Source organism: Saccopteryx bilineata, chromosome 2 (genome assembly GCF_036850765.1).
Source record: "Saccopteryx bilineata isolate mSacBil1 chromosome 2, mSacBil1_pri_phased_curated, whole genome shotgun sequence".
Lineage (NCBI taxonomy): Eukaryota > Metazoa > Chordata > Mammalia > Chiroptera > Emballonuridae > Saccopteryx > Saccopteryx bilineata.
This window is the reverse complement of record NC_089491.1, coordinates 279,179,729-279,193,812: the sequence shown is the minus strand read 5'-3', so window position 1 is coordinate 279,193,812 and position 14,084 is coordinate 279,179,729. Positions and strand designations below refer to the sequence as shown.

Genomic DNA, 14,084 nt, shown 5'->3' with positions numbered 1-14,084 from the left:
CCTCCAGTGTGGGAATCAGTGCGGAGGACCTCTGGGTGCCAGTCTGGGGGGATCTGGGGGGTCCTAGGGGAGAGGCTAGAGTGGCTGGGATGATGGAGAGACCCCATTACTAACCAACAGAGAAGTCAGTATTATAAACATAGAATGTCCCTACCAGCATGGCCATGGCCATCTTCAGTAGGGCATTTACTGTTGGCTGGGCTAAGGCTAAATTCTTTTAGGTACTTGATCTGCAGTAGCATTCTGGCTGGACACAGTCCCACCCCCACAACCATAGTAGCACAGTGAGTAATGACAGCTGCTATCGTGAGTGTCTCCACAGACGGGTGAGGAAACCGCGGCTCAAATCTAAGCCGTGGCCTTTTGGCTTCAGAGCCTGGTCTGCTCCCGGCCTGCCCACCTGGCGCTCTGGTGCTCCACTGCCCGCAGGGACTTTAGGAGTCACGGTAGTGCACGCACTCTGTGGAGTCCCTGCAGCTCCAGTTCCTGGTGACACTCTGAAAACTCAAAGGTCTCCTTGGTCCCGTTGATGACTGGGCTCCTCCCGGTTCAGACTCAGATCATCCCAGAGCGCCCATGTCGGCACCTGCGGCCTCTGTGCTGTTCATGAAACCGGGCTGGGAGGGTCCTTCCCCAGAACTGAGGAGGAGGCCTGGGAATGTGGAAACATTGTAGAAGGGAAGCAAAGCTTCTGAGGAAGCCCACCAGCCCTTTCTCACCAGACAGGTTTGTTTTTTATAAAAAGCATCCCCTGAGCGGAGAGAATGAACTGTGTGGGACAGCATAGTGCGTTTCCCGGGCGTCTGGCAGCGGGCACGTAGGGTCGAGAGGGCATAGGGCCAGGGAGGAGCGAGACTGACGGGGTGCAGAAGCAGGGAGAACCGGACTCGGGACCAGGGAGCAGCAGTAGAGAAAATGTTTCTGGCACACTTCTGGTGCCTTTGAGAAACCGGCTATGGTTCCTGTGCGGCTACAAAAAATAAAAATAAAAATAAAAATAAAAAATGAGTGAGATCGAGGAGCTGGTGGTGAAAACATCATGGACTGATAAGCTCTAGTGTTTGCTTGTGAGAACGGATGGAGGTCCCTCGGAGAAACGCTTTTGTCCTCAAAGCCATCGCTGTTCTGACCTTGTCTAAAAGCAAAGCTATTCGTTTCTGAAGGATGTTTCTGTGTCATGGAGATGGAGGGGGGGGGGGGCAAGAACCAAGATGCATTTGCCTAAGATGGCTTTGTCCTTCCAATTTTTCATTAAAAAAAATGTGGTGATGAGCTAGCCTACCTCTTCTGGGTTATTGACTCAGCAGAAATAAAACCACATTATTTAATTTTTATTCAGTGAGAGGAGGGGAGGCAGAGACAGACTCCTGTATGCACCCTGACTGGGATCCACCCGGCAAGCCCATTAGGGGGCGATGCTCTGCCCATCTGGAGTGTTGCTTCATTGCTCAGCAACCAAGCTCTTCTTTTTTTTTTAAGATTTTTAAAAAAATTTATTCATTATAGAGAGGGGAGAGAGAGTGAGAGAGAGAGAGAGAGAGAGAGAGAGAAGGGGGAGGAGTAGGAAGCATCAAGTCCCATATGTGCCTTGACCAGGCAAGCCCAGGGTTTTGAACTGGCAACCTCAGTGTTTCCAGGTTGACGCTTTATCCACTGCGCCACCACAGGTCAGGCCCAAGCTCTTCTTAGAGCCTGAGGTGGAGGCCATGGAGTCATCCCCAGTGCTTGGAGCCAACTGCTCTAATCGAGCCATGGCTGCAGGAGGGGAAGAGAGAGAGTGAGAATGAAAGGGAGAGAAGCAATAGGGGGAGGGGTTGAAAAGCAGATGGGTGCTTCTCCTATGTGCCCAGACTGAGAATTGAACCTGGGACATCCACATGCTGGCCAACACTACCACTGAGCCCACCGGCCAAGGCTTTTTTTTAAATGCAAAGCTAACTTGAACTCTCTATTTCACTCTATCTCAAAATGTAGCCCTCTCACTGATGAGTAGTCAAGGCATACTCTGATAGTCTTAATTTTTATTGTTACCCATAATAATAAAATCAGCGTACTTTAAGTTTCAAATCTCTCTCACATCATCTCATTTTATTTTTGAAAAAAACTTGTGTTCTTTAAAGTTCATTTGTGTGTGTGTGTGTGTGTGTGTGTGTGTATTATTTACTTATTTATTTTGTGCTGGCCCGTGTTTCTTAAATTTCATGCCTTTGCCTGACTCATTTCATGATAGCCTACATTATTGAGTATCCTTGTATAGTGAGGATAACTTTTTCTTTAGGTAAATCTAGTCTTTTTGGAATACTTAAATAGCTATTTTTTGGAGGATGATTCCATGAAAAAAAAAATTGAAGCCCGATCACTTGCTATAAACAGAGGGAACTGCTAAAAATAAATATAAAACTATTGATATGAATGCTCTTTAAAAGCGTGCCTCTGTACCAGCTGAAATGCCATTCACAATGTTCCTTCCCACTGGTGGCACAGGCTCCACCCTTTGGGGACTCCTGGATTGGTGGGTGTGTGGACTATGGTCTCAGCCCCGTCTGGCCCGCTGCACGGGGTCTGGCATCACACATGCATGGGGCACCGCCGGATGCGGAGAGGAAGGGCACCGTCTCTCTGAGATCCGCAGAAGCAGGGTGGGAGGGACAGTGATTCCCTTCAGATGGCATAGTTGTGGGGGGGACAGCTGGTTCCCAGTGGAGTTCACGGCTCCTCTATCAGGTCACATGTTGTCTCAGTGCTGGGTTCCAGGTATACCCTGGCCTCTTTAAATGTCACTGCCTTCCTGGGCCCCAGAAGAGTCTAAAATTATCCTTTCCAGTCTGTAGCCGCCTGGGAAGATTTTTGGTTTTTCCGGCTTGGGTTCTTAGGAGCTGCCCTCCTCCCCTCTGTTCAGATGAATGTTCAATTTGAGATCACTTCAGAACTGAGTCACCACATGCCGTACCCGGGCTGTGAATGCTCTCCAGACCCTCCCTGTGGTCCTGGATGGCACAGGCTGGAGAGAGTGTGGGCTTCAGACTGAGAGTTTAAATCAGGGCCTGGCCACTTAGGACCCCGGCAGTGCTGCAGTTGAAGTGGGCAAACAAAAGTGGACACTCCCCGCTTCGTTTAATGGAAGGAGATGGGAAATGAACAGACTGTTTCTTAGAAAAACAGAAAAACACATCAAACCAAACCAGGAGCAGCAGGGAAGCCTTCCTAGAAGAGATGACACTTGAGTTAGACCTCGAAGGATGAATAAGAACTCGCTAGACAACAGAGGTAGGGGACAAGTCTTCCTGGAACTGAGGGCTGCATGGGGGTGAGACCGAGCCTAAGTGCCCTCAGCTATACAAGGCTGGCAGGATCCTCACGGGATAAAGTGAGTCAATGGGTGGAGACTGCCCAATGCAATTTAGGCCACGTCCCACGTGTCTGAGTGTTTGTTTGAACCCCTGTGCCATGCCTTGTGGACCCACAGGATGTGTTCCTCCCCAGCTGTGGGACTTAGAACACGGCTATCAGGATTTACCTCTGTTTATGAGACAATTGTCCTGATAGATTGAAACTCTATGGAGGTAGGATGCCTGGAGGGTCACAGTTTTCTGGGGGGGGGTGCTTAGGGAGAGTCCACAGGGAAGGCATTAACTCAAAAAAACACCTGCACCCCTGAGTTCATTGTAGCATCACTCACAACAGCCAGGATCTGGAAGCAATCTAGGTGTCCACTCATAGATGAGTGGAGAAAGATGGGGAACACGTATACCATGGCTCAGCCACACAAAGGGGGGAAACCCTGCTGTTTTGGGACCGTATGGGTAGACCTTGAGGGCACTATGCTAACACGAAGTAAGTCGGACAGAGAAAGACAAAATACCATAAGGTCTCACTTAGATGTGGAATCTAAAACAACACAGAAATGGACCCCGGAGGAGACTGAGAACAGCTTGACGGTTGCTGGAGTTGGGGGCGGGGGGAGAACCATCCTCTCCTGGGCTCTGAGTGCCCATGACCTGGCACCGTCTCTGACACCTTGATGAATGAGTGAGTGAATTTCTCCTGACGCGCAGGCTTGGCCCTGCCCCAACCTCACAGCAACGTGGCTTTGAAGCAGGGAATTCTGGAGCAGCCCTGAGCTCTCCACCCCCTACCTGGGGGATTGCTCTCAACTTGTTTTCCCTGGCTGCATGGCCTAGGCCCCCTAGGGCCCTGGCTGATTTGATTCAGTTGAAGGTGGACTCCAGGTAGGGACCAGAGAACTCAAGCATCAGGGAGGGGGCCCGTCCTGCAGCAGGCCTCGCCCCTCTGTGTCCCTTGCTGGTCTTTATTCTGTCAGCTTGGTGCAGGAGTGAGCACCTTGGCTCACAGGTGTCAGGTGTGGCTGGAAGGAAGGGAAGGGCACAAGAAATAACCCTGGTGGGGGCTCTGCCCATGGTCCCCCAGCCCCCTCACCTGTGTTCTTCTCCCTGCAGGCTCCCCCGGCCACTCTGGCTCCACGTCCATGAGCCCGTCAGCAGCCTTGTCCACAGGGAAGCCCATGGACAGCCACCCCGGCTACACGGACACTCCAGTGAGTGCCCCGCGGACTCTGAGTGCGGTGGGGACACCCCTCAATGCCCTGGGCTCTCCGTATCGTGTCATCACATCGGCCATGGGCCCGCCCTCAGGAGCGCTGGCGGCCCCTCCTGGGATCAACCTGGTGGCCCCACCTGGCTCTCAGGTAGGTATCCTCCCGGCCACCATCACCAGCCTCACCCAGGCACTGCTGGAGCAGAGCTTGGGCTATCTCTGCAGACTTCCCTCCTGTGGGGTCTTCCCTAAGTGTGTCCTCAGACAGGGCAACCCTGACAGACCGAGGACGCCTCGTGGCCTAGGGGTCTGGGGTTCTAATGGTTCATCCTGGCTGTGACTTTGTGGATCTCAGGAGAGAGGGCTGTGCCTGGTGGACACAGCATTGCTTCCGAGGCAACAGAGTGGTCCAACACCATTCACTTCCTTCTCACAGCGTCCCACAGAGATGGCAGTGTGTGGCAGTCTGCTCTTGCTGTGGTGAGGCTGTATAACAACCAGTCCCCAATTTGTCATGTGTCACAAAATCATATACACATTATTTTTCTGCACTCCTATGTTTCTGTGTCGGCTAGGATGGTTCTGCCTGGATGGTGGGTGAGCCCAGCGAGGCTGAGGCCGGGGTCTGCGTCTACTCCTCGGGGCCCAGACTGAAGGAGCAGTAGTGCCCAGGGCGGGCTTTCCTTGTGGCATCTCACAGGGGCGCCTAAGTCCAGACAAAACCAGAAGAGCACAGGAAGGTCTCTGCGCACGTCAGGCCCACTAATACCCACCGGCCTGCGAACCCCATGCGGCTAGACTCCAACATTGGTGGGCGGAGAGGTAGGCTGTGCGGGTTCAGTAGAAGAGACTGCAGAGAAACGGTGTGAGGATGTGAAGAATTAGGAGTGAATCAGTGCCCCTGGGGGTCCTCGGGGGGGGGTCCCATCATACAGGTGACTGCAAGGCAGTGTTGTCTGTGCTGTCGTAGGTGGTAGGGTAGAGTCCAAGGGACCGTGGGAAAGGGACCTGTGAACTTCCTAGTCATGGGATCCAAGAGGCTGTGCGATCCCTCAGAGGACTGGGGGCCTGAACAGCACTGCAGATGGACATGCGTCAATGTCATCCTCACCCTGTTAACTAGCAGAGCTGGTGGCACCCACCCGCCCCTTCAGAACGTGGGACCCTCAAGAAGTTTGCAGATTCATTTTCTTTTCTGTTAATGGGTTCCAGGGAAACGGGTCAATGTGAGTGAGTTAGAGACAGAAAGGTAGGTCGAGGTTCTGAGACAAAGTAGGACTTTGTAGAGGGAGTTTATCCACCCAAATGGCCATTGACGAGGTCCCCCTCTTGTCCGGCACTGTCCGGCACTGCCCTGGGTTCCGGGTCCAAGCTCTGGATAATGTATGTGGCCTAGTCTTGATTGCTGTGGCCGTTACAATGGAGCAGGCAAGACAGACAAAGAGCGAGGGAATGAAGGACACAGTTTCAGAGAGCGTCCGTTTATCATCACGAAGAGATAAGTGGGGTTTGGTGATGGACGGAGACCAGGCTGCGGTGGGTGTGCGCAAGCACCACTCCTCCCGGCGGCCGGAGCCAACGCTGGCCAGCAAATCTGCCTCATGGCCGTGTGCGCGTGGGCCGCTATTCCTGGACCATATGTCTGTCTGTACAGAGGGATTGGGGTTGAAAGGTCAGCTGGAAGCTGGTCCTGGCCAACTGGGCTGTGTGCAGAGGCCAAGGCCAAGTTTGGCGCTGGGAGCTATATTCAGCTTGCCAAGCGCTTCTGGAACTCCGGCTCCAGGCACCCAGCCGCGTGTGGGCTGGGGCTCCGGAACTCCCGCCCCCCCCCCCACGGCGGCCGCGACACTTGGCCCAGTTAACTAGAGGACACAGGACACTGAGTAGAGTGCCCTCATTGCTGGCCACGTGAGTGAGCCTCTGAACAATCTGGATAACTGACCTGGAGCATCCCGGGCCGGTGGGGCTGAGTGGGGACTTGTCTGGGAACATGCCTCTTCCATGACCCGGGTCTGGGTAAGTGCGGTGTGGGGTGAAGGAGCTGGGAGTAGCCCTGATGGGAGTGGCAGGCAGGTCTCCTGTCCCGAGCTGCCACTCAGGGTTTGACCTTCTCCTGTTGCTCTTGTTGGACCTTCCGTCCTGAGCCGTAAAGAGCACTGAACCGATTCTATGGACAGGGTACGGGTCATCCGGTGCAAACCACCATGTCCCTCAGTTCCTGTCCTCCACGGTAGGGTAACAGGTTTTGCCTTGATTACCCGAGAGTAATTTTTATGAAAATTAAAAGAGGCGCGGATTTGAAAACTCAAGTCTTAGGTGCTTACAAAGCTCTATGGCAGTAAGTGATTTGTTATTCTTATCATTATTATATCTCAGTGCTATATCATGTACCTGGGTGATATATGTTGTACACCTACGTGATCATGGATTCAGGTGTTCCCTGTGGCTGGAACATTCTAGAGAAGTTCATCTCAGCAGACGTTGGCTGAGCTTGGCCCTGGAGACTTGAACATGTGTAAGACGGGGTCCCTGCCCCGGTGTGGAGTGTCTCAGTGGTGAGCAATTTCCCAAAACGGCACGGGGGTACTTGCACAGGTATTCAAGCAACTTTCAGACAAAATGATCTAGGCTGCATTTTCCCAGCTGTGAGTGTGTGTGTGTGTGAGAGTGTGTGTGTGTGAGTGTGTGTGTGTGTGAGTGTGTGTGTGAGTGTGTGTGTGAATGTGTGTGAATGTGGGTGTGTGCGAGGCTGCATATCACAAGTGTGATGTCTGCTGGCTGGACCCGAGAGCAGGCCCGGTGTGTCTTTGGCATGCTCTCTCCTCTGTCCCCTCCTGACCCTGCCGCCTGACCTGGGTTCTGTCTGTGGTAATTCCTGCCCAGGTGCCGATGGATCCCTGAGTGACTGTCCTTTTTCAGATGTTTGCCTTGTCACCACAAATGCTCGAGCTGACCTGAGACAGCATCCTGGCTAGCGATGAAAGAACATCTAAACCATAACATCTTTTCTTCCAGCAACATCCTCTTTGAAAGCTGCATGCACATGTCAAATAAAAAACAGGTCTGCTGAACCTGGGCAGGGGGTGTGGCAGCTCCTCCCCGTCCCTCCTGCTTGCCTGGCACCCACACTCCGAGCTTGAATACCACTGACCCATCTGTAGACGGGGAGACAGTCTCCGTGAAGTGACCCCGGTCACCCTCGGACAGCATGGCCCGGTGGGGAAGTGGCAGGTCTGGACCAGACTCTGGGGCTCCTCTCTGACTGCAGGGGGTCCTTACGCCTCATGACAAAGACCCTCATTAGGTGAACCGGGTGCCGCTGGAAGGGATCCGTCTCCTGGATAGGGAGGGTCTTCCTGCAGCTGGACCGGCCGCCGATCTGCCTTTAGTGGGCTCATTTGGACTGAACGCGGCTCAGAAGTGTGGGCACTGGTGTTTCGTGATGGCACAGGGGGCACCCGGGAAGCCCTGGCACCTCCTCCTGGCCCTAAGGTGCTCCCTTCAGTGGGGCTGCTTCTAATGGAAGGAGACAGCCGGGACTGGGGCTTGGGGACCCAGCAGCTAATGGGTTTGCACTCTGGTGCTGCCTTCGATCTCCTCTGCCGCCACTCAGAGCCTATATAAACCCTAAGCCACAGAGAGGCCAATGGAGAGAGAGAGAGCGTCCACCCACTTGTCCTGGCCTCCCCTCTGCCCGCCACACTGACAGGAGGAAGGGGTACGAGAGGGGCTGTTCCAGGTGTTCCTGCCAGGGAGGTGGGACAGGGAGCTGCCCCGGCCCGCAGGTCTGAGGGTCTCCTGCTGCACGAGGCAAGGTGGTGAAGGGAGAATGATGACCGGGTCCAAGCCCAGGGTTGTACCTCCCACCTGTTAGGTCTGGAAGGCACCTAATGTGGTACCAGGGCAGGGGCGACAGCCTGTGCATCTCTTTTCCTGACTGTCCTCGCGCTGTTGCCCGAGGCACTGTGGAGGACATTGTTCCTCTGTCCAGAGTCTCTAGTGGCTCCTCATTGCCTCCCAACTTTGACCCGCTCTCCTTAGCCAGACAGCCAAGCCCTGGACTCTGTCGCAGCCCCTCCTCCCGCCTCGTTCCCCCGTCCATCCACGGGACACACACACCTGGGCTTCCCTCCAGGCCTTTGCTCTCTCAGCCTTTTACCCATCACTGGCCTGCCCTAATCCTGCCCCTTGGTGAGGGCCGTCAAGTCCCAGCTCAAATGCCACCTCCTCCAGGAAGTCTTCCCTAATCTCAATCACTCGAACTCTTTCCTTGCTAAATTCTCCTGACTTTTTTTTTTGTATTTTTCTGAAGTGAGAAGCAGGGAGGCAGTCAGCAGACTCCCACATGCGCCTGACTGGGGTCCACCCGGCATGCCCACCAGGGGGCAATGCTCTGCCCATCTGGGGTGTTGCTTTGCTGCAACTGGAGCCATTCTAGTGCCTCAGGTGAAGGCCATGGGACCATCCTCAGTGCCCGGGCCAACTTTGCTCCAGTGGAGCCTTGGGTGCAAGAGGGGAAGAAAAAGAGAGAGAGGAAGGAGAGGGGGAAGGGTGGAGAAGCAGATGGGCACTTCTCCTGTGTGCCCTGACCAGGAATTGAACCCGGGACTTCCACACGCTGGGCCAATGCTGTACCGCTGAACCAACCAGCTAGAGCCTCTTCTGACGTTTAATCTCACTGACGGCCAGTTCCTGGAGGCCGTGCCTGCATCTTCTTCCTTCCTGTCCCCCTCCCCCTCAGCATTTCAGAATGAATAAGTGAATGAATGAATGAGCCACCTGAAGGCTCCATTTCCTCATCTGAAAAACAGGAAGGCCTCATGGGATTGTTGTGAAGATTAAAATACTTAATCAGTGCTGAGCAAGCTTTCCCAAAGATGGGGCGCTGAGGGCAGCCAGAGCAGTAATTATGGTTTTGTGATCACTGCAGGCTGCGGGGGTCTGTCTACCGGGGCCTGCCAGGGATGGGAGTAGGAGGGAAGGGGTTGCCAGTGTCCCCATTCCCATCATTGTTCTTGCCTGTCTGAGGATTGGGAACAGAGCCATGGCCAGCTAGAGGGCTCTTTCTTTGGGGCCATCTGACATAAAATGCGCCTGTTTTCACGGGGTGGATCTCAGTGCTAATACCTGTGCCCCTGAGGCTCTCAGGAGACGTTGTCTCAAATTCACAGGGATAGAAACCCCTGCCCCGTTTCTTAAAAGATCATTCCTTGTGTCCCAAGGCCTTGACTCAAGAGGAAGATCCTATCGTTGGTTTATTGTGAGAACTAGAGTCACTTTGATTAGGCGATGTGACTCACACAATTCACATGGACTGCGCAGAAGTCAGGGGACCGCCCTTAACCCCCCAGAAAGTCACCTGCTGTCGCTATGGACACTTAAGCACACTGCACCCTCTTTGCAAAGCTTGAGTTTCCTTGTGCCTGGTCTCAATTTGGGTGCTTGTCCCAACTCCTCAATGAGATTTTTTGTCCATTTTTTTTTTTTTTGTATTTTTTCGAAGTGAGAAGTGAGGAGGCAGTCAGACAGACTCCTGCATGTGCCAGACTGGGATCCACGTGGCATGCCCACCAGGGGGCGATGCTCTGCCCATCTGAGGCATTGCTCCGTTGTAACCAGAGCCATTCTAGCACCTGAGGTGGAGACCATGGAGCCATCCTCAGTGCACAGGCCAACTTTGCTCAGTGGAGCCCTGGCTGCGGGAGGGGAAGAGAGAAAGGAGAGAGGGAAGGGTGGAGAAGCAGATGGGCACTTCTCCTGTGTGGCCTGGCCAGGAATCAAACCCAGGACTTCCACACACCAGGCTGACGCTCTACCACTGAGCCAACCAGCCAGGGCCAAGATTGTATGCATTTTTGAGGAAGGAGAGACACCCTTTACCATGCCCAGAATGTACACTTGTGTCCATGGGCACACAGAAATGCCACTAGTGGGGTTTGAGTAACCTGTCTTCTCAGTAGAGTACAAAACCCTGAGCAGTGGCATCTTCCCAAGTGCCCTGGGGGGACGTGGAGCAGGTGACGGTGAGCTAAGGAAGCGTACACAAGGTTGACGTGTTCAGATGTTCACGTCGGCTGGCTCTGCCCCAGCACGTACCCTGGTCCATGGTGGGTACTGGGGAGATGGAGCTGTCTCTGGCTCCATGGGTTTTGTACGCTCGCGGGAAGATCAACTGTTCCCTCAAAAATGTGCTCTGGGACTTCCCGCCCTGTGTTTGGTGCACTGGGGCCGTGGGTTCAGCAGCCTCAGTGGCCTCTGGCGAGGGCCATACACATATCTTCTCTTCCATTTTACCATGAGCTCTGTTTGCTCGATCGTGTGCACATCTACTCACTGACCAAACAAATGGAGGTGCATGTCTTTTTTGCTCTCCTGGGCTCTGTCCTCCACCTGAGGGCTGTGGTTGTCCTGGAGCAAAGCTGGTACTTTATTCAAAGTCTAAACACACACAGCGGGCTCACACGGAGCCCCGTTCTGGGTGGGTTTCTAGCTCAGGCGGGATGCATGAGCCATGCAAGTCACATGGAGGGGCAGGCATGCTGTGATGTTCGGGGGTGGGGGAGGCTTTGGTTTCTAGTTGCGATCAGTTCTTTTGCTCCTCGAAATTCATATCACACCCCAGCATTGTTCCAATAACCCCTGCTCAGGAAGTCCCTCCCAAGAGACCTTGCGTCTTCTTGAGGCCTCCCTGGTGGCTTTCTGGCTCTGGGGCTGTGGTGAGCCAGCTCTGTGTGTTACTTACGCTGTCTTCTCTTGCAGCTCAATGTGGCCAACGGGGTCCGCATTTCAGAGGACATCAAGCCCTTACCGGGGCTTCCCGGGATCACAAACATGAACTACCCATCCACCAGCCCTGGGGCTCTGGTTAAACACATCTGTGCCATCTGTGGGGACAGGTCCTCAGGTATGTACAGATGCCCCTGGCTAGTGCCTCAGGTGATGCTTGTCTCATATGGGGAGCTGTCTCTCTGCTTTTCTGCTGCTTGGTCCCCCGGGAATGAAAACGGCCCGTGAGTGTGGTCCAGTGCGGGGTCAGGGCTGTGTAGCTTGTGGTCACTGGGCTCACCACCTGCAGCCCTGATGAACTTAGAGTTTGACCTCATTTCTGAGGGTTACACTTAGAGGGAACATTCAGAAGACCCGCTCTCTCTGGAGTTGCTGTGTTGGGCATGCGTCTGGGAGTGCGTCTTGTGGTTCATTAGTTGTCGTACCTGAGGGGTTCTTTAATTAAAAAATGAAGTTTTTAAAAAAATAATTCTAAAAGTAATGTGTCAATGTAGAAAATCTGGAAGAACTAGAAAAGTACAAAAAAAAAATTTAAGGAAAGTTATCTGTGATGTTCCCGACAAAGACAAGCCCTTTAGTATTTGAATGTGTTTGTTTCTATAATGTTCTAGGTTTTCTTTTCTTTTTTGTCCTTCTTTTCCGAGTGAGAAGAGGGGAGATAGAGAGTCAGACTCCTGCATGCGCTCTGACTGGAATCCACCCGGCAGACCCCCGTGTGGCTGTGCTGCTCTGCCCGTCTGGGGCCATGCTCACACTGAGCTATTTTTAGCACCGAGGCAGAGGTTCCATGGAGCCATCCTCAGCGCCGGGGGCCGACAGGCGCAAACCAGTCGAGCCATGGTTGCAGGAGGGGAAGAGAGAAGGGGCGGGGGGAGAAGCAGATAGTCACTTCTCCTGTGTGCCCTGACTGGGGATCAAACCTGGGACATCCACATGCTGGGCTGACGTTCTACCACTGAGCCAACCATGCAGGGGATTTTCATATATTGAAAAGTCACAGGGATGACAGATTGGTCCCCTGTTTCCCAAAGACGAATACTGCCGAGCTGAGAGCATCAGGCTTTCGGGGACCAAGATAAAATCCCATACTTAAGATCCATGTCAGTTCAGTAGATTGGTAGAGTCAACGGATTAGACACAGACTGACATCTCATGAGGCAATCCCCGCCCTCAGCCATGATTTCATCTTAAGGGTGACTTCCTCTGATGTGTAAGGTCCCGGGATACATATACTTCCATGTGCTGGTTCTCAGGGACTTTAAGTTCCCTTTGCCGTCAGCTGACAGCCAAAGCAGAAAGTCACGTCAGGTCTGCAGCTAGGCAGCGCCACTTGTTGTATTTGAGAACCAGCCATGCATATGCTCGGCCCAATCTGTTTCCTCAGAGTTTCCAAGTCCCGCAATTCCCGTCAACGGGGCTGGGCCGCCTGGTGCGTAGCGTTGAGAAGACTTCCACTTAGAAACTGGTGCCGTGTCCGCTGGCTGATGCCTGGGCGGCTGGGTGTGCTGGCTCTGCAGGAGTCTGAGTTGTGGGACAGGTACTACAGGCACTGAGACACGGGACAGGTCATTCTGGGTCCAGCAGAACCACCTTCCGTCGGACCTTTACGTCTTAGCTGGAGACTGCCCGCCATGTTGGGCTTGTTACAAAGACCAGATCCAATGTATTTTTCCCAATGGCAAGAGTGTGTAAAAAATTCCTAAGTCCGAGATGCCTGTTTGTAGTTTCTAGAGAAGGATAATACGTTGAGGGGAAGGTTTCCTAAGTCTTTGGACCTCAACTCTGGGGGAAATATTTGTGCCTCCGAGGGTCCTTTTCTGCTAGATAATACATGATAGGCAAAAATATTTTTGTGAAGTATACTGATGATGTCTTGAATGGAGGGAGAACATTCTGTTTTACCAAACACAAGAGTCACTTGATAAAATAAATGCACACAAAATCTTCGCTTGGGACTTTTCCAATAATGCTCTTGGAATTGGCAATTCCAAAAAAAAAAAGAAAAAGAAAAGCCACAACCCCTCCCAGAGGGCAGACGCCTTTCCTGGCGTGTTTACTGGGTTTGGGTTGGGTTGTGGGGCCTTGCGTTCTCTGCTTTGCTTTCTGCCCAGGTGGTCTGCCAGTGTCCTGGGTGAGGGGTGGGGGGGGAGGGGGAGCCATGCTGGTTCTTTGGAATGAAAGAAGCCAAGACAGGAAGCACCAGGGCCCATGTGTCTTTCCTGCAAGCAGGCAAGCACTACGGCGTGTACAGCTGTGAGGGCTGCAAGGGCTTCTTCAAGAGGACCATCCGGAAGGACCTGCTGTACACCTGCCGCGACAACAAGGACTGTCTCATTGACAAGCGCCAGCGCAACCGCTGTCAGTACTGCCGCTACCAGAAGTGCCTGGTCATGGGCATGAAGAGGGAAGGTAGGCCCCCCGGCCCCCATCCTCGATCCTCCCGCGCTCCTGGGGAGGGGGGCAGCACGCACAGAAACGGAGGGTGGGGGACAGATGACAAATGCGGGACTCAGCAGGCAGAGCCCTGCTGAGCTGGACTCCCATGGGGAGCAGTGGGGAGGGGAGGCTGCAATGGCTTTGGGGACCATGCTCTCTCGAGGGATGCACTCAGAGTCCGTTGTCCCAGGGAACCTGTCCTCAGAGCGAAGGGGGGCAGGGGCAGCTTCCTCCTCCACGTTCACCCAGTCTCGCCTGGTACCCAGATGATGGGTCCCTAATCCGGCCCCTTCCAATGGCCACAGGGC

The 14,084-nt window shown here is 53.6% G+C and overlaps 1 protein-coding gene across 7 annotated transcripts in view; it reads left to right on the top strand.

The window, feature by feature from the left end:
- The window catches only part of RXRG (retinoid X receptor gamma), a 151,572-nt gene that overhangs the window by 123,211 nt on the left and 14,277 nt on the right, over positions 1-14,084 (top strand). For 5 of the 7 annotated variants that reach the window (XM_066261027.1, XM_066261030.1, XM_066261028.1 and 2 more), the window contains 3 exons: positions 4,458-4,705; positions 11,314-11,458; positions 13,567-13,749. In XM_066261027.1, the coding sequence (XP_066117124.1) occupies positions 4,487-4,705; positions 11,314-11,458; positions 13,567-13,749 (547 nt within the window). In that variant the 5' untranslated portion in view covers positions 4,458-4,486. Of the gene's footprint in view, positions 1-4,457; positions 4,706-6,447; positions 6,571-11,313; positions 11,459-13,566; positions 13,750-14,084 lie in introns of those variants that run through there. The other 2 variants (XM_066261026.1, XM_066261032.1) reach the window with 2 other exon arrangements.